Here is a 25,923-nt window from a genome sequence, read left to right as displayed (position 1 = left end):
CTCTGTATTACCCACAGATCGTATATGTAGGGTCACGTGGTGTGGAGGAAGTTTCCCTGTTGACAGGCGTGTGACCGAGCTGCTTTGGACCCCACACAAGGATGGTGGGCAGTCATGGCCTTTTTGAAGACTAAAGAGCGAACTAAGGAAAGGTCAGTAGTCCTGCTGTTTTAGCGTCGCGGCGTGTCACTGTGTGTGCTGCAGTAAGTGAGTGGGCTTTTCGAATGTGCGTTTCAATTGCCATTAGAACAAAGTCATACCGGGCCAATTAGCTAATGAGAGATGCTGAACCTTCTTATGGCGCTAACATGAACGTGTATGCAGGAGCGCAACTGTGGATATAGACTGGAGTGTTTTTGGAAGAAGACAGTGGGGCATTGTGGGAAATGTAGTGTTTGCTATGACAAGCATGAACTAGCACAAGTCTTTACTTTGCTACAGGATGTTGACACTAGGACAACATACACCTGGTCTATGTAATGTGGCCATGCAACAATGAATGAATTTTGTTGTAATACAAATTTAAATGGCAGGTTTATTCCGGCAGAACATTATTGCAATGCAGTATAACAAGGCAATGCGGCTGACGTTTTGAAGAGTACATTAATGCAATGCAGTTCTACACCATTGCTACAAACACAAAAATGAATTCAAAACAAAAGAAAGAATATCCCACTTGGATCAAGTACTTTGGGTTGCATTATTAGATTGTGACATGTATTAGATTACCGGAGGCGCCTAGCGTAAATTTAACAAGGATACGTTTCAACATAAAAAATTCTTAATCAAACATTTAGTCCAATGATGTGCAAATAATTTAGCATTACATAAAAAAAAAAAAAAAAGCAAACAAACTGCTACTTCCTACATTCCATGTGAATATTTTTGCTCGGGATTTTCGGCACCACTTTTTATCAGACTGATAACAGTACGAGTTCTCATCTCCCGATTAGTCACTGATACCACTAGTACTTTTGATGCGTAACCCCCCCCCCCCCCCCAAAAAAAGAATATTAGAACTCTTTAATGAAAGTCCAGTATATATCCCAATATAGCATCTGCCTTTAAAATTGCATTAAATAAATGGCAGTTGTCTATTCAATCTGCGATCTGAAGGGAGCAGCCTGTCTTTCTTACAGTCACAAAATGGGCGTGGCTTGCCAGGCTAATATTTTTAAAGCTAAATTAAAGACCCGTTTTTTTTTACGTTAATTTTATCTCATAGTTGGTGTTCTGTTTTAATAATGTTTCGTTTTATTTGTCTTAACTGCTTTTAAATTTTAATTGAAATTAAATGTTGTTCATGTGCTGTATTTTTACTTGTTTTCTGCTGATCTGTACAACGCTTTGACTAAAAAGGCTCTATAAATAAGGCCTGGTATATGTACTGACCCATTCCTAGTTTTTGCAATGACAAAGATTCTGATTCTGAGTCTAATTAATTACATTTAGTTTCATGGATATTCAATCCAAATTATAAGTATGTTCATGATTGACTAAAACTGCTACAATATCCCATGCGAATGCATAATAAATTAATGGAATCATTTGTTTCCTGACATAGGAGGTCATAACAGGGGGGGAAAAAATGCTTGACTCAACTAAGAAAAAGTTTCGGTTAAAGTTGCGTCAATGTTTCATTTAACTTTAGAATAAAGGTTTAAAGCTATCAAACCTGAACATCCAGTATGACAGGCCACCCAACTTTTGGCAATGAATACAACGACTGATATTGAATTGCTCTTCTGTAATTATCCTGACCGTGCATGTTCTGGCAAAGCGGAGCGGTAAAACTGTAGAATGTACATAAGATGACTCATTTACAGTAAGATCATTAAACGTTTTGCCCGAAACCTGAAAAAAGTTTTTTTCTTTTCCTTTTCTAGATTTTCTCTCTTGTTGTTGGATTTGGAAGAGTATTATTTTGAACAGCACACTGCATACAATGTGACAAGAAGCTCAGCTAAGAAGAGGTAACTATACTATCACTAGCACTGGTGCCATTTTGGTGCTGTTACATTATATTGTTTTAATCCGGCTAAGCAGCTGTTCAAACATAATCCAGGTCAAATCTGATATCTACAGTATTTGATGAACTTTTAATGCCAAACACAACACAGAAGTTGTATAGAAAGTGAGGAGCAGAAGGAAATGATAGGGTAAAAAACACTGATGGGAAAAAGGACACACAAACACACACACACGCCCACAAATCTTTAGCTCTTTGACTGCCAGACGTTTTCAGAAAAGGGATGCCGTGGGTGCCAGCCGATTTAAGCATTTTGACTGATCTTTCAAGGTCCACAGAAAATTATGTGTTTGGACTATTGAAACAAACATACTACCAAATGAAAGATTGGACTCTCATCTTTCATCAGAAAAAAAGTTTTCTTTCTACCTTATTCCGTTTTTCAGTAATCAACAATAGAAAATGGTTAGTTTCACCTCTGTTTTGAAACAAACATATTTTAACGTCTTTGGCACTCCTCCATAGGATTTTACTAAACGTTATTTAACGTTTTTGCCAGTCAAAGAGTTAAAAATAAATCTTTAGAAGTCTAAGTGAGACGTCCTCATTCATAATTAATGTTTTTTTGTTTTTTGCATTATGCTTTTGCTGTCTCTTTCAGTGCATAAAAACTAAAATGTGTCAACTATTTCCCTACCAGAAAAATCCGAGGCTCATTCAAGGTCTGTTCCAGATCCATCATTTTTGACCCAGAAGATTTTACAGAGCCAATTTTAAAGGTTTGTTTTTAAATTAAACATCATGCCTTTGACAGCAGATAAACATCTGTTTAATATATATATAATTGTATTTCTTTTTTAGAGAAAGCTCAGTATTGTTCATTCAGTAATTTTACCGATTCGACATGTCATCAGCATTGCGCTCTTTTTTTTTCTCTTTGTCTTTTTTTTTATGAATGTGCATGTGCGAGTGTGTACACATTAATTCACCCAAAACCTATTAAAGATCCCATACCATTCACCTAAACCGAATACAGACGCTCCCCCACGAACATTCGAGTTACGAACAACGGTACATATGAACATGTCTGCGCGTGTGTCGGAAAATGTCCGGAAAGAGATGCTGTAAGTTAGATTTTGTATTGCGCGCCTTTTTCCGAGTGTTTTCGCTCATAGATAAAGCCATCGCACTCTTCGAGCAGCAAGACCCAAATATTGAACGTTGCACAAAGGTTGCAAATCAATTGAATGATGCCATACAGTGCTACCGCATCATTTATGATGAAAAAAAGAAGGAAACTGTGCAATCGTCGTTGGATCGCTTCTTTCGGCCAGTTTCTAGTAAATCCTCCAAGGAAGATACTCATCAACCCTCATCTTCTTCTCCTCGACCCTCAACTTCTTTCTAAGTGTTCTTCCATTAAGTGTCTCTCGCTCTCTCTCTAACATACAGTACTGTACGTATTCTCTCCATTTTATTAAAAGTTTTTTTCAGTACAAACCAATGCAGGTTACTTGTACAAGCCTCAAACATACTTATATAAACCTTCAATATACTTATATAGGCTTTAAACATAAATTATAATACAAAATATAGCACTGAAGCAACTTACGACTACGAACGATCGCTCGGAACGTAACTCGTTCGTAAGTTGGGGAGCGTCTGTACTTAGGAATCCAGCTAGTCGTGAGGTTGTCAAGAGACCTGAGGAAGGATCAAAGAAAGAAAGGAAAGTGAAATCCAGCACCGACCAGACATCGCCTACTACCCAGCGGGTTACCAACCAGAATCTTTTACCAACCCCAGAAACATCTAAATTTCAACAAATTCGGGAGACCTCACGAGACCAAAGGAAAGATTGAGGAAAGGAAGAAAGGATAGATGAAGCAGAGTGAGATCCACAGACATCAGCCTCCACCGATTCAGCGACCAGAGGAAGAAGCAGATTGTGTTTGAATTTCCGTAGATGCTGGTGTGGTGGATCTGGCATGCATGAAAACCTCCACCAGAGAGGGGAACATCTGTTTAATATGAATAATATATTAATATATTAATCATATTTGGGTTTAAAAAAAAAGTTGTACACGATTTTCGCTATACATGGACCAGCACGGTTCCGATCTCCCACAAATATGTAGTATTTATCCTTGCAGTAGTGTGCATACTGTACATACAATAAATGAGATTATATGCACAATTTGCTTTTGCCTGCAGATTCCACTACGGGACTGTAGGAAGATTGTGTTTGTGGAAAAAGAGACCAACCCATTCAATGAGTAAGTATGTGTTACATGTATGTCTCATTTCTCTGTTTAGTTCGCATTTGTCATCATAAATGTTGGTGATTATATTTCTTTTCCCTTTCCCTTTCCAGACCCAAACCGTCCTCCATTTCAATTCAGTGTGAACAGGTAAGGTTATCTCTCAAGATGTCTGAATTTACACGGCACAATCAATTTAGACTTTGTTTTTTTTCCCTTCATGCCTAACTTGACTTTTTTTCTTCTTTTTGTTGCAGGTTATTTACATCAAAGAAAACTGCATCATTTCACCTTACAGGAACGAGAGGGTAAGTCTGGCGTGAACACGCTGTTGGCTATTTTTTATTTTTATATATATATATATATTTTTTTTTTTTACAACCTTGCATATACAAAAAGTGTATAAATTGTTTTTTAACTGTCTTTACAAAGTTGATAGTGAGCAATTTTAATTGATGGCAATATTGATTTAACATTATGTTTGGTTATTGTAGTTCATACTGACACGTTTGTCATTTTTTCCCCTTTCAGTTTGCATTATTACCTTTGTCAACTCTGATTTTGATACAGTTCTTGCATATTAAATCGAGGAAAGGTCTTGCTGATGTCATAATCCATCAAAAGCAAGCACGCGCCTTATATCCGTCATACTGTAAAAATGTTGAATTTTCTCTTAGTAACTAAAATCAAACTCAATTGCTTTATTGAAAGGGAACGAAGACTGTGAACTTTCAGCTGGAAGTGTGGCGTAAAACAGAGGATGTCGTTCAGACTTTGCATCAAGTATGTAGGACATTATGGAATAGTTGGAAATTTGGCGGTATTGATCTTACCTGCTATCTTTGCCACATGTTCATATTAACTCATTCACTGCCATTGACGACTATAGACGTCAAAAAATAATTGGAACTATTTCTATTAGTTTCAAGAGTATGAAAACCTAGAATTTGTTTTATTGTACATATAGAACAGATATAAAATTTGTGATTAATCGTGAGTTAACTAGTGAAGTCATGCAATTAATTACGATTAGAATTTTTAATCGCCTGATGCCCCTAATTTTTAAAATAATTTTAATTAATTGCATTACTTCAATTGTTAACTCACGATTAATCATAACATTTATATCTGTTCTAAATGTAAAATTAAATTAAAAAAATCTAGTTTTTCATACTCTTGTTACCAATAGTGTAAAAAATGTTACATTACTAGAAATAGTTGAAATTAATTTTTGACGTCTATAGCCGTCAATGGCAGTGAAAGAGTTAATATTGATGATTTATTTATTTTTTCTTATTTCCCAGCTGCATAGAGCATCCTGTCTGGAGAAGCTTGGTGACCAGACTGCCATGGTGACTTCATGCACGCTCATGTCGGTTTGACAGTAGTCATCACATGGTCCAATGACACATTTCTTCGTGTGCATTTATTTTCTAGATTACAGCCAATCTTCAATCCCGACTGGCAAGAACATCCTTTGACAAGTACTGGTATGTAGTATTGAGATTTGTGTTTTGTGTTAAAAAAAAAACATGCAAATGAGTGTCTGATCCATTTGTTTGTAAAGCTTTCAGAGTGTTGCCGAGAAGCCTCACATGGAGTGTGCGGTGGAGATGGTCCTACCTCTGGTATCCAATCCCGGCCACGTCTGCATTACAAATGAGAATCTCTACTTTCAGCCACTCAATGGATATCCGGTGAGCTGTCTGATATGCGAAAAAAGTGTGCCTACTTTTAGTCTGAGGTCATGCGGGCTGCAGTGCAGTGCAGCTCAAGAATGATGTCATTTCTCTCTCACTTCAGGAGCAGGTCATTCAGATCAAACTGCATCAAGTCAGGCGGATCTACAAAAGAAGACATGGTCTCAGGCCGCTGGTGAGTGCGCTGGAGTCAAGCACTCTTGTACAGAATATTTACATGAATGTGTCTATTGTCACTTGCAGGGGCTGGAAGTGTTCTGTTCTGAGAACGATTTCTGCTCTGACATCTATCTCAAGTTTTACAACGCGGCAGACAGAGATGAAATTTATTACTTCATTGCCACATTCCTGGGTGAGTAAATGCGATGCTATGAATAAATTCTCTTATGGTATGAAAAATAATAATAATAATAAAGCCTCTTGTGGTATAAAAAATAAAATAAAAATAATCCTCTTATGATATAAAAATAAAATTAAATTGGAAAAAAAATGCTCTTATGGTATAAAATAAAAAATATAAATAATCATCCTGTGGTATAAAATAAAAATAAAATAAAATTTGAAAAAAATGCTTTTATGGTATAAAATAAATAAAATAAATCCTCTTATGGTATAAAAAAAATAAATTAATCAAATCCTCTTATGGTATCACGAGTCACAAGTCGTAGTAATATTCACATTTGTTCTAAATTATTATAATAAAATAAAATAAAAAAATTAAAAATCCTCTTGTTATATACAAAAATAAAATAAAATAAAAATAAATAAAAATAAATAAATTCTTGTGATATACAACAACAACAAAAAATCAGTTTAGGTAGAAAATAAAAAAATATATATATATTTTTTAATCCTTATGGTATAAAAAAATCCTCTTATGGTATAAATAAAATAAATTACAAAAAAAATCCTCTTATGGTATCACGATCCTCTTATTGGACACAAGATTGAATTGAGTAATATTCAGATTTGTTCTAAATTTAAATTTTTTTTTTTTTAAAAAATCCTCTTGTAGTATACAAAAATAAAATACATAAAAAAAATCCTCTTATGGTATAAAAAATAAATAAATAAATAACTCTTACAGTATAAATAAAATAAATTACAAAAAAAAAATCCTCTTATTTTATCACTATCCTCTTACTGGACACGTCAAGTTGATTGAATTGAATAACATTCAGATTTTTTCAAAATTATTATAGCAATGTATATATCATCTATAATCATTGAGTGCTGTGTTTCCTTTTTTTCTTCCAGAAAACCACATGATAGAGCACACAGCAGAAAGTTATATGCTGCAGTGGCAGCGCGGCCACCTGAGTAACTATCAGTATCTCCTCCACCTCAACAACCTGGCAGACCGCAGCTGCAACGACCTCTCCCAGTACCCCGTCTTCCCTTGGGTCATTGCCGACTACACGTGTACACAACTGGGTGGGTTGACGGCGGAGGCATACAACACGGCAATCAACATACATTTATAATTGCTGCAAAAACGGAAACGGAAAAATAGAAATGTACTTTTTTCTGATGAAAGAAGAGACTCAAATCTTTCTTTTGCTAGGTTCCATGTTTTTTATAGCAATAGAACAGAATATTCTGTGGGCCTTGCTAAATCCGTCAAAATCCAGTAAAACAGCCGGGAATGAAGGGGGTTGCTTCAATGAAAATGGCTGGGAATGAATGAGTTAATGTCTACTGCAGGGGTGTCCAAAATTTTTCATTTGAGGGCCACATACAGAAAATCAGGACTCAAGGGGCCACCTAATGTTTTCGAAATATTATAATTGTGGTTTTGCATATCTAGAAAAAAAGTATCTAAAGTTTATAAACCAATTTATTTGTAATAGTGGCACCTATTTCTATCGACACCCTCCCTTTGTACTTTGACCCCCTCCAAACATTTTTTTTTTTAATTTTAACTGTGTCAAATGCCATTTTTAGTATTCCTCGTGGGCCACCAAAAAATTGATGGCGGGCCGCAAATGGCTCCCGGTCCGTAGTTACGACACCACTGGTCTAATGTTACAAGTTTCTTTATGTCATTGCAAGAAAGCAATTAAATCCAATGAAACCATTTTTTTGGGGGTAGTGAAATCCAATCACAATTCACCCTGACAGATTGTCAGGGCCGTATGTTTGACGCCACTACAAAATACTGTAGCTCTTCACTAATTTGCTCACATTACTGCACAATCTAATGAGGTCCAATGTACATGTTATGTGCAGAATTAATTGCTATCTTACCTTCCTGGTATGTCTTTTAGATATGACAAATACGGCCTCATTCAGGGACCTCAGCAAACCTGTTGGAGCGTTAAACAAAGAGCGCTTGGACCGGCTGTTGGTGAGATCCACTCCCCTGCAGAATATAATCAAATCTAACTGTAAAATATGATGCTTGCGAATGAACCATTTATTTCAGAACCTTTTTATGATTGTGGTTATAATTTTCAGTTCAAAATAAGCACCTTTGATGTGATCACATTTTGCTGAAGTCAGTCGTGATCCAAGCTGTGTTTTCTCAGTGTCGCTTCAGAGGCATGCCCGAGCCTCGCTTCATGTACGGCAGCCACTACTCGTCTCCCGGCTACGTCCTTTTCTACCTCGTCAGAGTGGGTAAGTCACGCACCTCACCTTGTGTATAAAACCTCAGGATATGGTTTATCGTATGTTTTGGTCCCCTTCCCCACAGCCCCTGAACACATGTTGTGTCTGCAAAATGGCCGCTTTGACCATGCCGATCGCATGTTTAACAGGTAAATTATTCATTCGAGTCATTCCTTGACTTGAATCTTTTTTTTTTTTGCTTCATTAACTCTTTGACTGCCAAACGTGATCCAAAAAACAAAACCCCGACAGTGCCAGCCGATTTAGAGTATTTTAACTCCTCTTTCAAGGCAAACAGAATATTGTGTGTTTTGACTACATATACATGGTGGGTACCAAATGAAAAAATCGCGTTCCATTCTTTCATTAGAAAAAAAGATATGGTTCTACCTCATTCAGTTATTTAGTAATTACTATTTGAAAATAGGTCATTTGAGTGACATTGAGAGAAAATTGAAAAGACAAGGAGAAAACGAGCTTTTTGTGAAAATACATTTCTGCACAACAGCGACTTTGACACTAATATTTTTTGTTTAGTGACGCTCTGTGAATTAGATTTAATGTGACAAAGGCTTTGATCATTCACGTCATCCTTGAAAACATTCTATTTCATCAGATTCATCATGTTTCATTGTAATTCCATACACCGGGAGCCCATTGAAAAGAGATACAATGCTGCCATCTGCTGGCCATATTGAGTGGCTGTTTTGGGATTTTAAAACCCCAATGACAAGGCAGTGCTGCACAAGACGTTGCACTGCTCATTGAAAAAAAAAAAAACGTAGTTGACGTTATTGGCGGCATTCATTAGGATTTCAGCATACGTCATTAAACGTTTTTGGCATTTAAAGAGTTAAATGTAAGGCTCATTGCAGCAATCCAACCGACCTTTTGTGTGTGACACTAGTGGAAACAATTTGAAAGGAAAATAAACACAGTATCATGTCATCTCTAAATTTGTATTGCTGCTATGAAACTACGCATTTGTTTTTTACAGCATTGGTGAAACATGGAAAAACTGCTTAGAGGGAGCGACAGACTTTAAAGAGGTGCATTATTTCTCTTTCGTTTTGAACATTGCCTTTAGTCAAATGTTAATGATGTATAACTTGCTGATATTGTTTTTCTGAATGTTTTTATCTCAAGGACAGACTGGTTTGGCGCATCAAACTAATTTGTAGAGCATAGTTTACTGACTGGCATATAATTTGTGCTTCAATTGACGGTTGCAATCATTTTTGTCTTTTATCCCTCAGTTAATTCCGGAGTTTTATGGGGACGATGCTAGCTTCTTGGAAAACAACCTGCGTCTTGAGCTGGGCCGACGGCAGAACGGAAGCTTTGTCGACAATGTTCTTCTCCCACCCTGGGCCTCAGGTAACTTCCTTTTGACATGTGATGACACATGCACCCAAAAGTCTTGTCCTCCATTTTGTTGACTTATTTAGACACGTGCTTTTGTGTTCTTGATTATAGCTGCTGAATCATCAATCAGTGTGGTGCATTTAAGAGATTTGAGATGCCTGATAATATGAGTTTGAGAAGGACTACGAATGATATCTCTGCTGTCTCCACTCCAGATACTCAGGATTTCCTGCAGAAGCACAAGATGGCGCTGGAGAGTCCGTATGTGTCGGAGCACCTGCACGAGTGGATCGATTTGGTGTTTGGTTACAAGCAGAGAGGAAGTGAAGCGGTCCAGGCCCATAACGGTAAAATAAATCATCTTTATTGAATCCAGAAAAATGTGATATTCTGCATGTTTTATGTATTTATTATTGTCTGGTTTTCTTTCTTTTTTACATTTTTTAATTATTGTTTGCATTTCGTGTTATTTTTTTTGTTTTGGAAATCTTAAAAATCATAAATAAAATATTGGGGGGAAAAAAATTGAAATGTGATATAAGTTAAGTGATGTCATCTTCCCTCAGTCTTTCACCCGTTGACCTATGAAGGTGGCGTTGACTGTGACAGGTAAGAAACAAAGTGTCCATCATTGTGTGTGTATGTATGTATATATATTTATATATATATATACATAACTTAACTATAATTAAAAAGCCCAAGTTATAACTTGTACTTGCACCACCACCTTGTGTGTTTATGAAGTATCGAGGATCCTAACCAGAGGGTGGCCATGCTGACACAAATACTGGAGTTTGGTCAGACTCCCACGCAACTCTTCACCACTCCTCATCCTCAGAGGATCACGGCAAGGTCGCAGAACATCACCAGGAGCTCCAGTCTCACGTCCCCCATCAGCGAACTGACCCCAGGTTGGAGTTCACTTCTCAGCCAGCCATCATTGAACACTTTTCCTTTTTTCTTCAATGTGAATGTTGTGTGTGTGCTTCCCAGGCTCTCTGCATGAGGACTCCTCCTTCGAGGACTTAACAGAAGAGAGCCGGAAGCTGACGTGGTCAAACATGAGCCGTCTGACGCCAGCCTCCAGACACAAGATCCATAAAGAGTACGCCAGTTCACAACACTGCATTGTTAAACTGCATAAATACTGGCAGTCATTTATCAGTGATTCATGTTAGTGACATTGTCATAAATGCACAGGGCGGTGACGGCCATCACTGTGACCCGAGATGGAGCTTCTGTTTTCAGCACATCTCAAGGTAACAAGTAACATTTATCAATATGTCTGTCACTCTTATGTGGATTTTTGTTCCATTGTGTTTTAGACTCAACGCTTAAGATGTTCTCCAAAGAATTGAAGGACTTTCAGAGGAGCATGTCTTTCTCCAATATGGTAGATTGAAATAGCATTAAATTGGAATTGGAAGATCCAGCCTAAGCCTCTTAATTGTCTTTCAGCCTTTGTCGTCATGCTTGATGCTGGCAGATGGTCAAATTGTGGTGTGTTCCTCGTGGGACAATAATGTGTACGTATAACACAGGAAGTCCGGTCCAGTTTATCTACATTCAGTTTTGTGTCCTCTGCTCACCTGCTGTTTGCTTTCCTTTAGGTATTTCTATTCCATCCCGTATGGTAGGCGACAGGACACGCTGATGGGTCACGACGACGCTGTCAGTAAAGTGCTTTGGTCCAATGACAAGCTCTACACAGCGTCTTGGGATTCTACCGTCAAGGTGCGAGATTGATAACGCGAAAAGGTTTTCATTTAACAGAGAGGTGAGAACAGTGAAGATTGTTTGTCACATTTCAGGTGTGGCACTGTGATCCTGAGGTTTTGTGCGGTCGCAAGAGATCACAATTTGAGCTGCTGGCTGAGTTGGAACATGATTCTGGGGTGAGTTGGTATTAAGAATGGATGGATGGATAGAGCTAGATAGCTAGGCCAGATAGATAGAGCTAAACAGATAGATAGATAGAGCATGCTAGCTAGCTCGGCCAAATAGATAAGAGCATGCTAGCTAGCTCGGCCAAATAGATAAGAGCTTGCTAGCTAGCTCGGCCAAATAGATAGAGCTTGCTAGCTAGCTCAGCCAAATAGATAGAGCTAGCTAGCTAGCTAGCAAGGCCAGGTAGATAGAGCTAGCTAGCTAGCTAGCTAGGCCAAACAGATAGAGCTAGCTAGCTAGCTAGCTAGCTAGCAAGGCCAGGTAGATAGAGCTAGCTAGGCCAGATAGATAAATCTAGCTAGGCCAAATAGATAGCAAGCTAGCAAGGCCGGCCGGATGGATGGATGGAAAGTTGGATGGATAGATCGATAGTAAATAAAGGCATTTTAAAAAAGCTTGCATGCCTGCTGTGATATTACTAGTGGCTTGTGTTGCCTAAAATTCAGGTGAACGCTATTGGACTGAATACTTCGGGGACTCTGCTGGTGTCAGGATGTAAAGACGGCGCCGTCACCATCTGGGACACAGACACCTACGGAACCCTGCAGCAAGTCGACTGCCACGCTGCCACTGTCCACTGCGTGTCTTTCAGTCCGGGTCAGTTGGGTTATTATTATGGAAAGAAGTCATTACCACCACCTCTGAAAAGGTTTATTTCCTGTAGATTCTACAAAAAAAAATCATCTTCAAAGTGGTTCATTGAAACCAAAATGCCACCAGATGGCGCCAAAGTACTACTAGTGTTTTTCAGCGAATAATGGATAGATTCAGCCCCCTCCCCACTAAAAAAAAAAAATCACTGCGTAGATTATGCATGTTCATCAGATGAGATGACCTTTACAATTTTAATGAGTACCAATACCAGAACTGTATCAAAAATTCAGACCGTAGTTTGGACACCATTGGTCTAGAACAAAATGATTAGCAGATAAAAGTAAAGTCAGGAACTTAAAGTCTAATTTGACATGCACTCATGTTTTTGTTTTCCCCCTTCTATTTAGACAGTCGACATGTCCTCAGCATCGGCGCTGACTCCTTCATGAAGGTCACTGACGTCCAGACGGGAATGGTGACCTCGTCTGTGAGGTCAGAGGAGGAGCTCAGGTAATGTATTACTGTCTGCTGAGCAACAACCAAAAAAATGCTCTTTAAAATAAGTATTCTCTCAAATTAAAGTCCTCCTCATTTGGGTTGTATCAGGTGTTTCTGCTGGGACGGAAACTCTGTGCTGTGCGGGGGACAGTCAGGTGACCTCCTGCTGTGGGACTTGATGAGTAACACGGTCACGTCAAGGATTTCGGCACATTCAGGTGCATCTCTATCTCCCATCAAGCATGCATGTTATACTAGTGACATGGTGGAGTAAAAGAAATGGTGATATATAATGTGTGTGTGTGTGTCGTGTGTGCTCAGGTGCGGTCACGGCCATGTGGATGAATGAGTTGTGTGCCACAGTGATCACAGGCGGAGAGGACAGACAGATTATCTACTGGAAGCTGCACAATTAGAGGTCAGACTGCAGAACATTTTTGAAAAATAAAGCCATCGATGCAATACAATGGGAGATTGAAAACCAAATCTTCAGCAATGTGTTAGCTGCTAATGCTCTTTTTTTTTAAAAAATAAACATGCTATTTCTTTAGCGCTATACTGTGGGCATTTTTGCAATATGTGTGATGCGTATATGCTGCTCGGATGTTTATTTGCAAAAAGTGATACAAAAACAAACCTTTCCAGTCTCTGATTTTTGTACTTTTGCTTGATACTCTACTTGCACATTATAACATTTCTGCAAAAATACACATTCACATTTATCTTATAGACCGATTCAAGCATGATTCACGAAATAGTTGTTTAAAAAAAAAATGCAATCGTCATTTTCAGTTGAAACCAGAGTCCACAATGAATCAGGCTGCAGATTTCTGTTTCTGTGAAGAGGAAAACACAAATTACTCATGAAGCGCATCTGCACTTTTGCTCCCATGTCATTGATTTACAACATTACTAACATCTTCATTTTTACAAGCAACAATTTATAAAAACACAACAAAAAGTTTTTTTTAAAAAGTGACGTTACCGCTAGTTTGCTTAGGTTGGCAAACGCTCTAATTAACTTGGGTGTTGGCGGTTTTGGGCCAAAGAAAGCAAGACCTTTTGGCTTTTCCTCATCTTTAGCACCTGGAGGAGGTTTAGCCTTGGTCAGTTTCCTTAGGACAAATGTACACAAAAATAAATATAAATGTACACATTTGCATCCTTATAATCAGCAACACAAAAACAGTTCTAACAAAAGTTGCATGTATAATGACTCTTGGGCAATTCAGGCATGACTCACCTTCCCTTCCTAGCCAGAACCTTCTGAGACTCTGGGTAGTGCACCAAGATATCAAACAAATCCTTCTTCTCCAAAACAAAGAGATTAGCAAAGCCGTACGCTTTGACGTTTGCTGTCCGTCTGTTCCCTCCATCTTTGGCAGACTGCAGCAAACTTATACAGAGAGAAGTCAGAATAAAAACATTTTTGGTACACGGTGTCTGAATTTTTTGTACATAATTTCTGTACTCTAATAAAACATTGAGCCGATCAATAGTATCAATAAATAATGAATCTAGTTCCCATGAGGTGCCTTATAACATTTCTGTGACATGCTTTTGTCAAAATACCCCAAGGGTCAAGAATTATATTACAAATTTAAATGGTTAAAAAAGAAATCTGTTATTGCAATTTCAATCAATGTATTATTTTTCTGATTTTTTTTTTTTAAGTACGATGTTCCGAATTTATCGTAGGGATTACATTCCAAAAACCCGCAATAAGTGAAATCTGCGGAAGTAGAGGTTTTGTTTTGTTTTTTCATCTACAGCATGTTGTTTTGTTTACTATACATATATGTTTATAATTTATATATTTTTAAAGTGTTTTTTTTGTTTGTTTTATGTTTGTTTTATGTTTTGCCATTTACAGTGTTTTTTTTCATGTTTTTCCCTTTACAGTTCTGTGTTTTTTTCATTTGTTTTTGTTTATTATACACATTTTCATTTAGTGTTTTTTTTTTGTTATTATATATGCTTTGTCATTTATCTTATTTTTCATTTATTGATTTTTTTCATTTAAACTTTTTTATTTAGCTTTTTATTATTTCGTTTACAGTATGTGTTTTCCATTTATTCAATATGCTTTTTCATTTATCATATTTTTCCGTTTAATGTATGTTTTTTTCTTCATTTTTCATTTAACATTTGTTTTTGTTTATTATACATTTTTTAAATTTACATTTATAGTAGTGTTTTTTTGTTGTGTTTTTTATTGATCATGTTTTTTTTCCCCATTTGTTTTTTCCATTTCCAGTACTGTAAAAAAAAAAATATATATATATATATATATATAATTTTAAAGATAAGTAGCCAATGTAACCCATGCTCACTAACCTGATCTCTCCAAACACACATCCAGCCTTAAGTGTGACAAAGACAATACTGTTGTCAGGTCCTCCCACCACCTGCACTGCTCCGCTCTTGATAACGTACATCTCTTTACCGATGTCACCCTGCAGCAAGAGCACAAGATGTGTTTAGAGAGCGTACTTGCCGAGTACTAAGTAAATGTACCGGTACTCACTTTCTTCACCACAAAATCTCCAGGAAGAAAAATAATCGATTTGAGCCTCAGTAGCATGTCCACCAACATCTGCTGGTCACAGCCCTGGAAGAAACATCCGTTTCCAACTCCAAAAGTTTGACAAGGCCCAAATGATAGCAGTAAAAGCCGAAAGTCTGTTGAGTTAAAGCGGAGTCACCTGAAAGAGAGCAATCTTCTGGAAGGTAGCCAGGTTGATGTCCACGGCAATGGCAGTTCTCATCACTAGCGGCATCTTATCCAGCAGCTCCGACTCATCTGAAGGTAATCACCTTTTTTTAAAATTTTTGGTCATTCGATTTGCAATTTCTGATTATAGTTGTGAAAGAACTCACCAAGCATTCCCTGAGAATCCCAAGTGTAGTTGTACCAAGTCCTTATTCTGTTCTGGACATACTTTGGGATTGTGTAAGTGTTCATGTAAGCTACACAGCCATCCATTGATGCCCGGAAATATGTTTGACCCGCTGTTGCTGCTCCAATGACATCTCTCATCTGTGATTTAGAAAAATGTTGCGTAGAAGCAAACCCTAAAAAATTGTTTTTTAACTCATTCACTGCCATTGACGGCTATAGGCGTCAAAAATTCATTTGAACTATTTCTATTAGTTTAACATATTTTCCACTTTTGTTAACAAGAGTATGAAAACCTAGAAAATGTTTTATTGTACAGATGAGTTAACTATTGAAGTCATGCGATAAATATTGTGCACAAATAACACATTAAAACAAATAAATAAATACATACATAAAAAAAACGAAAGCTAATACTGAAACTAACTAAAACTAAACTGAATCTAAGCATAAAAAAAAAAAAAACTGAACTACCCTGAAAACTGATTAAATGTTACTAAATTTTACTCATTCACTGGCATAAATTCATTTTAAAAAATTATAAAAAATTAAGGGCAAGAGGCGATTAATTTTTTTTAATTGTTATTGATCGCATGACTTCACTAATTAACTCACGATTAATCACAAATTTGATATCTGTTCCAAATGTACAATAAAAAATTCTAGGTTTTCACACTCTAGTTAAAATGATTTTTTGACGTTTATAGCCATCAACGGCGGTGAATGAATTAAAAAAAAAAAGAAAGAAAATATCAAAAATTAGGGGCGTCAGGCGATTAAAATTTTTAATCGTAATCAATCGCATGACTTCACAATTAATCACAAATTTTATATCTGTTCTAAATGTATAATATTTTTTTCTTGGTATTCATACTCTTTTTTAACAAAAGTGGGAAAAATGTTAAACTAATAGAAATAGTTCAAATGATTTTTTGACGTCGATAGCCGTCAATGGCAGTGAATGAGTTAAGATGATCCTTACCTGGCCAATCAGGCTGGAGAACACAAAGACACCAATGAAAAAGTTGGTCATCTGAAAGGTTATCTCAAAGGTGGTTGTAGGTTCGGGTAGTCCACCGATGTTGATCAGGCTGCGCACTGCAAAGTAGTAGCATCGGATGTACCTGTGGAAAACAAATAGAAGAAAGTAATATGGCATTAAAGAGGTACACAATTAATATATTATTTGCCACAATATAGTTGACACTTTGATGAATGAAAATGAAGAGCACATACGCTGTCCCGTTTCCACTGTAGACCCACGGAGTGGTGCCAAGGCCCTGATGTACGGAGGCAACGTAGAAAGCGCAGGCGTTGAGATGGAGGCTGTAGAGCAGGTAGCCTGTGGTGCGAGCCACTCTTGGTTGGAAAGAGAAAGACCGTGAAAAACGCCCAAGATAAATAATTAGGCTGTCAGGCGATTCATTTATTTATTTATTTTTATCGTAAATGCGTAATTAATCCCATTAATTCAAAAGTTAACTCACGATTAATCGCAAATTTTATATCTGTTCTAAATGTACAATAATTTTTTCCCTTAAAGTTTTCATACTCTTGTTAACATAAAAGTTGAATTTAAAAAAAAATAGAAATATGGATTTGATACAGTAATCTCATAATAATTCATAAAATTGAGTTGTACTGTACTGTAAAAAAACAAACAAGTGTGATATTGATTTGTGTTGAGCTCATTTTTCTGCCACTAGATGACATAATTGCGTGAGAGCTCGGTGCATTTTTCTTTTCATATTCAGAGCTATCTCATCTTTATTATAAGTTGTGAAATTCTGCACATTTTTAAAACTGTAAAACACAACTTGACCCCACTCTCCACAAATATTATTATTACATTTATTACTGCTAAACTTTGACGTGGATGTGTCTGCTGCGTTGCGATTGGAATTCTCCCAGGACAGGCTTTCCAAGTAAGGGGCGGTCATTAATCGCGCATTTAAAAAAAAAAATGGTGTTAGAGGATCGTTAAATTAACTCAAAAATAAGGCACACTAATTTGGACACCCCTATAAATAGGGGGAGACCGGGGCTAGTTGTACCACGGGTAAGTTGTCACATTGCAATTTTATTTTCTCCACCAGAGGGCGCAACAAAAAAGTGGAATACTAGTTTTCTTCGTATAAATGGTCAGAGGTTGTGTACTGTTTGAGAAGAGAATAGCACATTGTGAGCTGACATGAAGGCCAGTTTTCTGTTTTGCACAACCCAAAGTAAAAAAAAATCAACTTAATATATTTGAAACAGGCCTCATACATAGACAAATTCTAGCAGCAAATCATGTGGACTCGTTAGAGGAGAGATTCAGGCATCTTGCCACACCTCAGTCACTGTTCTGTTTTAAGCTAACTTTGAACTAGCGCAAGAATTAGCCAACATAGTAGTTTGGGGCAACTTGTCTCAGTCATTTTGGGGTTTGTTGTCACATGCAAAGAATGGTCCAATGAAAAATGCACCTCTGGCAACTCTGTTTATGTATGCCAGAATTAGTCTTCAGATGATGAGTCTGAAGAGTGGGAAATTGGTCTGCTAGGTTTTGTTTCATTGTTTACAAATGGATTTTCCAGTTGTTGAATTTCAACGACAGTATGCCCACATGTCAGAACTGGTTTAAATTTCATGATGAACCATCCATCCATTAATCGAAATGCTTTCTTTTTTTAAATTCAATTTAATCTAAAATTTCCAGTTTAAGGGAAACAAAACAGGCATTTGAGGCTGAGAGCGATGACCATAATCTATTTCATAATATTTTATGTTAAAGTTTGCCCAATGACTATGGTAAATTATCAAGATCAACGACTAAATTTCTCTGCTTGTAAAAACAAAACAAAACAGGAGAAAAAATATAATGTTGTCCTTGTTTTATTAGTTGCAAAATCCAATGTGACATCCTACCCCATATCGTGTGACAACTTACCCATAGGTGGGGCAACATGTCACATGTTCACGCCCTCTATTCGATGGCTTATAACGCTGCACTGACAAAAAGTATGAAAATGACATGAATACAAAAATTATACCTTATACTTTGGTGCTTCATCTGGTATACATTTTGTTTATATATGATGTATTGATTCCAAGACATGTATAAAAAGTGATACAACTAGCCCCGGTCTCCCTAATACTTGCAAATGATTGATAGTGAAAACTGAAATTAGAGCAGCGCTTACCTCCAGATATAAGCTTTGGCCATGATACTCTCAAGTCGATCACTGAATTCAAAGAATGACTCAACCTGTGACACAAAAAACGAATAAAAGGAAAATATGTACAATAATAGTGAGTAGAAGAAATGAATCAGTGGCCTGCCCTACCTTCATGAAGCGGTTGAGTCTGTAAACGGCAGAGAATTGAAAGTGTAGGCAGAGAAGGTCAAAGGGGAGGACGGAGAAGATGTCAGTCTACGCAGGACAAAATAAATGAGAATCGGGTAGAAAAGATCAGAAACATTTCTGTGATTCAAGCGCTTTCTCACACTTAATACCTTAAAACGAGGTGATTTCCGATAATGTTGCTTTGTCACGACGCCGTCTTTCTGCAGGAGAAATTACAAATCCTACAGATGCTGTGTTTTCATATCGCATCGTCAAACGTACTATCATTTCGCTCACAATAATATCGCCGGCTTTGACAAACTGAAGCCGAGGTTGCCAAATCATGATGTCCAGGACGTTCACAACGTCGCTCAGGATATCAAAGAAGATCCAGTATCGGTTTGCCGTCTCGTTATGGAAGGGGAAGGCCAAGCGTACGGAGCAGAACCAAACGTTGTAGTTGAACGCCATGGCTAAGACGGCCAACCAAGCGATGTAACGGCGATCTGAGGAGACAAATTTCACATATTTATTTGTCCGCTTACTGGATTTGGATCTCACCTACCTGTGAAAGGGTCTATGGTAGACCCCAGGACGGTATCCAGCTTTTCTTCTATAGGTCGGAAAAGGATATCAAAGCAGGTGAAGTTGATATCCGGGAGCAGCTTCTGTTTCTTCTGGGCCTCTTGCGCAATTCTCTCCTCCTCAGCTTTTTTCTCTGCCTCCAACCTTTTCTCCTCATCCTTCTTTTTCTTCTCCTCTGCCTTTTTGGCCGCCTCCTCCGCCTTCTTCTTCTCCGCTTCCTCTTTTGCTCTTCGCTCCTCTTCCTTCAGTCTGCGGTAATCTTCCTTCTTGAGAATGGGCGCTTGGGAGGCAGAGGAAAGGCGGGTTCGACAACACCGCAGCCACCCGTGCGTTTATGTGTTTGTTTTTGTTTTTGTCCATACTTACTGACAGGTGGGGTGATTTCAGGAGAGCTGGCATACGGATCAGTGACTTTCTCTTTCAGCGCCTCTGTTCTCTCCCGAAATAATTTGGCCAACCATCTGAGAGTTTCGTCGGTGTAACGGGAGTAGACAACGGGAGGCGTAGGAGGCGATGCTGCATTCTCTTCACTGATTGAAGATTCAGAGTTGACAAAAGATTGTCATTTTATCTAAAAACAGGCTATTATGTGGCTGATAATCAGTCACTAATGCACAAACAACAAAATACAATATCTGTTCTAATAATGCATTTGTGGAATATTAATGAAGCAGGTAAATCCACCCGTTTTTTATCCATCTTAGCGGGCGGCCATTTGACCACTTGTAGACCGAAAATGACATCACAGTGCCTAAGGCTCAGGTAACAACCAATTATGGTTCAGCTCGCTAAGGTCACATGATCAAACCCAGAAAGCAGGTGAGCCGTGATTGGTCGTTACCTGGCCCTTAGTCACTGTGATGTCGCTTCTAATCGACAGCAATTGACAAAATGGCCGCCCAACGAGAGGGATAAGAATGGATGCATTTTGCTGCTTAATTCATATTCCACAACCACATTATTAATTAGAATGTCGTGTTTAGTGTAGTGGGGTCACATAGAACAGATTGTAAATATATATATTTTTTACTTTATCTCCCCTTAAAGGGATGAGAAGTCATTTCATGGTGAACAGTCTTGACACTGTTATTTTTTTTTCTGGAGAACTCAGTATTGTTCATTCGGTAATTTTACCGATTTGACATATCATCATTATTGCTCTTTTTTTTTTGTTAGTTTTTTTGTATGTGTATGTGCGTGCGTGCGTGCGAGTGTGTGTGTATTCATTAGTTCACCTAGAACCTATTAAAAAATCCCATACCGTTCACCTAAATATTATGGAATGGAATATTAATGAAGCAGGTAAATCCACCCGTTTTTATCCATTTTAGCGGGCGGCCATTTTACCACTTGTTGTAGACTGAAAATGACATCACAGTGCCTAAGGCTCAGGTAACAACCAATTAGGGTTCAGCTCGCTAAGGTCACATGATCAAACCCAGAAAGCAGGTGAGCCGTGATTGGTCGTTACCTGGCCCTTAGTCACTGTGATGTTGCTTCTAATCGACATCAAGTGACAAAATGGCCGCCCAATGAGAGGGATAAAAATGGATGCATTTTGCTACTTAATTCATATTCCACAACCACATTATTAATTAGAATGTCGCGTTTAGTGTAGTGGGGTCGCATAGATCAGATTGTACATATTATTTTTGTTTTTACTTGATCTCCCCTTAAAGGGATGAGAAGTCATTTCATGGTGAACAGTCTTGACACTATGACTGGACTGGCTGAAGCCAGAGGGCAGCCATCTTACGTTGCCATTTTTACTGACAACTTCTGTTTAGTTTTTTTCTTTACAACCCGTGTTGTTTTACGCCAGGATCCCTGTACAGCAAATGTATTTACTTGAAAGTATGAAGACATTATTTACCCTCCTGCTCCCTCCGGATTGGCAGCTTCTACAGGAGCTGCTGGGGCAGGAGCTGCTGGGGCAGGAGCTGCTGGGGCAGGAGCTGCTGGGGCAGGAGCTGCTGGGGCAGGAGCTGCTGGGGCAGGAGCTGCTGGGGCAGGAGCTGAGTGAAGAAAAAATAAACAGACCCAAGACCATCAGGTGAACCAACAGATAAAATCTCTTTGGTCTGCATTATAGTTTCTAAGTAAAAGTCAAGTAGTCATGATAGAAATATTATACGGAAATAATACAAATGAACACAATTGACCTTATAGCTAATGTCTAGCATAATATTCGAAGTGAATAAAAAAAAAAATCACATTTGATCAAATCTTCTTTTACCCGGCTTTGGCTGTTCTTTCGTAGGTTCTTCCTTTTTCTTTTTCACATCTTCTTTGTTCTCTCCTTTGGCTGGTTCCTCTTTCCGTTTCTCCTTTTGCTTTGCGTCCACCTTTGGTTGAGCGGTCTCCTTCTTTTCAGGAGGCTATAGACAAAATCAAGCCCATTCACTCGGTCACCTCCATCGATTGGAATGTGAGCAGTTCGGTGAAGCAATGCATTGGAAAACAACTGCTTTTTGTCAAGTAATGATGAAAATTTAAGACAAATATTTTTTGAGCTACGTCTCCAAATAGTTTTCAAAGGTAGTAAAAGACTTACCTTAGCTGGCGGAGCGGCGGAAGAAGGCACAGGAGCAGCTTGGGCTGGTGCAGGCTCAGGAGCCTTCATTATTTTTTTTAACCTTGTGAGCATGGCAGAATCGTGTTCTCCTCCTTTTTACAGGATCATTGTTGTCTGACTCTCACATCAACAAACAACAGACTGGCGCAATTAATTCCTTTTAACCTGAATAATTCCCTCTGAGGACTGCCCTTCTCTTGCAGTCGTCACCAGATCAGCCGTCACTAACATCAGTCAGTATCAAGGAAGCTTAACTGCTTCTCGCGGGGTTAGAAAATATATTGCCACCAAAAGTCTTGATATAATCAGTACTGTTGAATGACAAGAACGTTGTATTAAGTTGTTTCAAGTTCATGCAATGGAACCCAAAAAAGTCCCTAAATTTATTTTGGTCCTGTATGTCAGAAGAGGTCACAGTCTGGATAATTGGATTATGATCAGCACCTCTCTCTCTCTCTCTCGCTCGCTCGCTCGCTGGCAGACACGCACACACACAAAAATAACGATGATAAATTACAGTTGTAGTTAAATATTTTAACCATTTAATGCAGCAATTATTAGATCACCTCTGTTAGGTTTCTACAACCACCGAGGAGTGAATGAAAATGAATGCAAACAAAGGTAAACAGACGGCTACAGTACATTTATACATAAAATATATTGCAGTCTCGGTCACACAGGAAGACAACATTCTCAGGATATTTTTGTGTAAATGCAATGACAGTAAAATAAAAAGTATACATTGTCTCTCAGTATAAAAGAGGCATACCGTATATGAGGCTTGAAATAAAAAATACACTCCCAAAACGGAGTTGGTAAAATGAATGAATAGAAGTGTCTCTCATGTGCCAGCAGAAGCCTAAGAACAAAAGAACACAAAAGATCAGAAAAGAAACAGTGAAGATCACAAAATGTATACAAACTGTTAAATTACCTTACCTTGAGTTTGTCCATCATTTTTCTGCCTCCACCGAAGGCTCTCAGCAATTTGGGCGTGGGCGGCTTGAGTCCAAAAAGTGCCAGACCTTTCTTCTTGTCCTCTTCTGCTTTAGCTGCTGCTGGACCCTTGGCCTTCATTAATTTTCTATACACACATGCATGCATGTATTTAATATCAATTAATATTTTAACAATCGATTTATGTATGGCTCAAATGACGGTATTATCACCTAAGTCACTATTGAATTGAGAATAGCCTTTACATTTTTAACTTTAACACACCGTGCTTTTGTCTCACCTTCCTTTTCGGGCCAGCACTTTCTGAGACTCTGGGTAGTGGACGAGGATATCAAACAAGTCTTTCTTCTCGAGGACAAAAAGGTTGGCAAAACCGTAGGCTTTGACATTTGCTGTCCGTCTGTTTCCTCCGTCTTTGGATGACTGCAGCAGACTGAAATGATAATATAATATAATATAATATAATATAATATCATATATCATATCATATCATATATAATATCATATGATATGTTATGATATCATATGATATGTTATGATATCATATGATATGTTTTGATATCATATGATGTTATGTTATGATATCATATGATATGTTATGATATCATATGATATGTTATGATATCATATGATATGTTATGATGTTATATCATGTGATATGTTATGATATCATATGATATCATATGATATGTTATGATATCATGTGATATCATATGATATGTTATGATATCATGTGATATCATATGATATGTTATGATATCATGTGATATGTTATGATATCATATGATATGTTATGAGTATCTGACCTGATCTCTCCAAACACACAGCCACCCTTAAGTGTGACAAAGACAATACTGTTGTCAGGTCCCCCCACAACCTGCACTGCTCCGCTCTTGATGATATACATTTCTTTACCAATGTCACCCTGCCGAGAAAGCAAAAGGGTTACAAATGAATGGCCATGGGATAATTCCACAAAACTAGCTATATTGCAAATTACTGGTAATCCATTGTAATCTATAAAAGTATCCCAAGCATACTTTTTTCACAACAAAATCTCCTGGCAAATAGATGATAGACTTGAGTCTGAGTAACATGTCCACCAACATCTGCTGGTCACAGCCCTGTGGGAAAATATGTATGATTAGTCTCACAAGTCATAAATATGACTGTGATTTTCATATACTTCTAGATCAGAGGTCTGCAACCTGTGGCTCTGGAGCCACGTGTGGCTCTTTGGTCCCACTCCTGTGCTTTCCTGTGGATCTCTAAAAAAAACCTTAAAATAAATTACGTTTTTTTTTTAAACATATTTATTTGTATTTTCTGGATAAAATATTTTTCAAATGAATTAATGAATAAATAAAAATAATAATTAAACATTCCCCAAAAAATCTCAGAGTCCAATTTTTTAAGTTGTCAGAAAAAGATGAAAAAAGATTTTTATTAATAAAATGTCCAAAAAGGAAGATGCAGAAGTTTACCATGAAATTGCCCAAAACGTCAGAGAATTGAATTAAGAAAGGCATAAAAGAAAATGTCCAAAAAGTAACCTAAAATGCCCCCAAAAAAGAAAATGACCAAGTCTGATTTTTTTAGTTTTTAAAGGGAAAAAAAGGCAGAAAAGAGAACATTCGAATAGTAACTATAAAATGTCCAGTAACAAAAGAAGACCCGAAAATGACCATAAAATGTCCACAAATTACCAAAAATGTCAGAAATTTGCAAGCAAAAAAGCAAAAAATAAAAAAAGCCATGTCCAAAAAAATGAAGAATAGAGGCAAAATAAACATTTGTCCATAAAATTGTCAAAAATGCCTGCAGACATTTAATAGAAAGATATAAATGTCTAAAAATGTAAGAAAAATGAAGTCTGAAAAAAAACACACGCACACAAATAAATAAAAATAAAACAACTAATGACGAAAGGTAGAAGAAAATGAATGTCAAAGTATTGGATGCTACATATTTTTGTTTTTGTGGTGCCGTTTCCTTCATCGCAATCTTGAAATATTTTGCGGCTCCAGACACCTTTTTGGTGATTTATTTGGCCTAAAATGTCCTCTTTTGACAGGAAAGGTTGCCGACCCCTGTTCTAGATGCATCCACCTTGAAAAGATCAATCTTTTGAAAAGTGGCCAGGTTGATGTCCACAGCAATGGCAGTTCTCATCACTAAAGGCATCTTGTCCAACAGCTCAGACTCATCTAGTGGCATCAGGAGGAAATGATAAGGCAATATTTGTTTTTTTCTTTGTCTTTTTTTTACATTTGTGAAAAAAAGATTCAATCCTACAAATGAATGGCACTTACCCAGCATGCCCTGAGCATCCCATGTGTACGTATACCAGGTGCGGACTCTGTTCTGGACCAATGAGGGGATGCGATTGCTGACCATGTAGGACACGGTGCTGTCCATGGACGAGCGAAAGTAAGTCTGACCTGCTGTGGCTGCACCGATGACATCTCTCATCTGAAGCAATGACAATAATTAGTGAGAAAAAAAACTAAAATGTTGTCATTTATCAAGCATTTTAAATTGGCAGTCAAGATGCCACAGGGAACCACTGAACAACATTTGAGTTGACGGGAGCTAACCGAGTGTCACTCATAAATGGTTTGTCTTGTCTATCAC

The 25,923-nt window shown here is 37.6% G+C and overlaps 3 protein-coding genes and 1 long non-coding RNA gene across 5 annotated transcripts in view; 2 read left to right on the top strand and 2 right to left on the bottom strand.

The window, feature by feature from the left end:
* Window positions 1-19: 19 nt before the first annotated feature.
* Window positions 20-13,500, top strand: nsmaf (neutral sphingomyelinase (N-SMase) activation associated factor). Its single transcript, XM_077554294.1, has 31 exons — window positions 20-152; window positions 1,887-1,973; window positions 2,670-2,748; window positions 4,184-4,245; window positions 4,344-4,380; window positions 4,488-4,538; window positions 4,942-5,013; window positions 5,535-5,582; window positions 5,668-5,720; window positions 5,798-5,927; window positions 6,034-6,105; window positions 6,174-6,282; window positions 7,188-7,364; window positions 8,198-8,277; window positions 8,459-8,549; window positions 8,626-8,689; window positions 9,538-9,589; window positions 9,797-9,917; window positions 10,121-10,252; window positions 10,472-10,514; window positions 10,650-10,816; window positions 10,899-11,010; window positions 11,106-11,164; window positions 11,231-11,298; window positions 11,364-11,431; window positions 11,516-11,639; window positions 11,717-11,800; window positions 12,299-12,449; window positions 12,854-12,956; window positions 13,053-13,162; window positions 13,266-13,500. Exons 1-31 carry the CDS (start codon window positions 115-117, stop codon window positions 13,358-13,360), a joined length of 2,739 nt encoding a protein of 912 aa, XP_077410420.1. The 5' UTR covers window positions 20-114; the 3' UTR covers window positions 13,361-13,500.
* A 37-nt stretch (window positions 13,501-13,537) lies between these two features.
* Window positions 13,538-22,730, bottom strand: LOC144040247 (cyclic nucleotide-gated channel beta-3-like). The gene is made up of 18 exons (XM_077554295.1): window positions 22,312-22,730; window positions 21,994-22,135; window positions 21,631-21,772; window positions 20,124-20,287; window positions 19,738-20,037; window positions 19,470-19,678; window positions 19,343-19,393; window positions 19,173-19,259; window positions 19,029-19,093; window positions 17,080-17,202; window positions 16,826-16,967; window positions 15,825-15,984; window positions 15,650-15,747; window positions 15,472-15,555; window positions 15,282-15,400; window positions 14,188-14,340; window positions 13,930-14,059; window positions 13,538-13,780 (listed from the first exon to the last, which is right to left on the bottom strand). The coding sequence occupies exons 1-18, from the start codon at window positions 22,402-22,404 to the stop codon at window positions 13,760-13,762; spliced, it is 2,283 nt and encodes a 760-aa protein (XP_077410421.1). The 5' UTR covers window positions 22,405-22,730; the 3' UTR covers window positions 13,538-13,759.
* Window positions 21,753-25,507, top strand: LOC144040252 (uncharacterized). The gene is made up of 3 exons (XR_013289682.1): window positions 21,753-21,810; window positions 23,587-23,652; window positions 25,364-25,507. It is a non-coding gene; the product is annotated as an uncharacterized LOC144040252 (long non-coding RNA).
* Window positions 22,988-25,923, bottom strand: part of LOC144040248 (cyclic nucleotide-gated channel beta-3-like) — a 9,826-nt gene continuing 6,890 nt past the window's right edge. Inside the window, exons 12-18 of one of the 2 annotated variants that reach the window (XM_077554297.1) lie at window positions 25,602-25,761; window positions 25,399-25,496; window positions 24,330-24,413; window positions 24,096-24,214; window positions 23,570-23,722; window positions 23,272-23,416; window positions 22,988-23,191 (exon numbers count right to left, since the gene is read on the bottom strand). In XM_077554297.1, coding sequence (XP_077410423.1) covers window positions 23,174-23,191; window positions 23,272-23,416; window positions 23,570-23,722; window positions 24,096-24,214; window positions 24,330-24,413; window positions 25,399-25,496; window positions 25,602-25,761 — 777 coding nt within the window. In that variant the 3' untranslated portion in view covers window positions 22,988-23,173. Of the gene's footprint in view, window positions 23,192-23,271; window positions 23,417-23,569; window positions 23,723-24,095; window positions 24,215-24,329; window positions 24,414-25,398; window positions 25,762-25,923 lie in introns of both variants that reach the window. The other variant, XM_077554296.1, reaches the window with a different exon arrangement.

This window comes from Vanacampus margaritifer, chromosome 20 (assembly GCF_051991255.1).
Source record: "Vanacampus margaritifer isolate UIUO_Vmar chromosome 20, RoL_Vmar_1.0, whole genome shotgun sequence".
In the NCBI taxonomy this organism is placed as follows: Eukaryota; Metazoa; Chordata; class Actinopteri; order Syngnathiformes; family Syngnathidae; genus Vanacampus; species Vanacampus margaritifer.
This window is presented reverse-complemented; position numbering and strand designations above follow the sequence as displayed.

Excerpts from the sequence above, each read along its gene's own strand:
- nsmaf (XM_077554294.1), top strand. The coding sequence starts at position 115 with ATGGCCTTTTTGAAGACTAAAGAGCGAACTAAGGAAAG. Across the intron at positions 11,165-11,230 it reads TGTTTTCAGCACATCTCAAG|ACTCAACGCTTAAGATGTTC; the intron begins GTAACAAGTAAC and ends ATTGTGTTTTAG. Across the intron at positions 12,450-12,853 it reads CTGCGTGTCTTTCAGTCCGG|ACAGTCGACATGTCCTCAGC; the intron begins GTCAGTTGGGTT and ends CCTTCTATTTAG.
- LOC144040247 (XM_077554295.1), bottom strand. The coding sequence starts at position 22,404 with ATGCTCACAAGGTTAAAAAAAATAATGAAGGCTCCTGAGCCTGCACCA. Across the intron at positions 22,136-22,311 it reads CCGCCGCTCCGCCAGCTAAG|CCTCCTGAAAAGAAGGAGAC; the intron begins GTAAGTCTTTTA and ends TTTTGTCTATAG. Across the intron at positions 17,203-19,028 it reads GCCAAAGCTTATATCTGGAG|AGTGGCTCGCACCACAGGCT; the intron begins GTAAGCGCTGCT and ends TTTCCAACCAAG.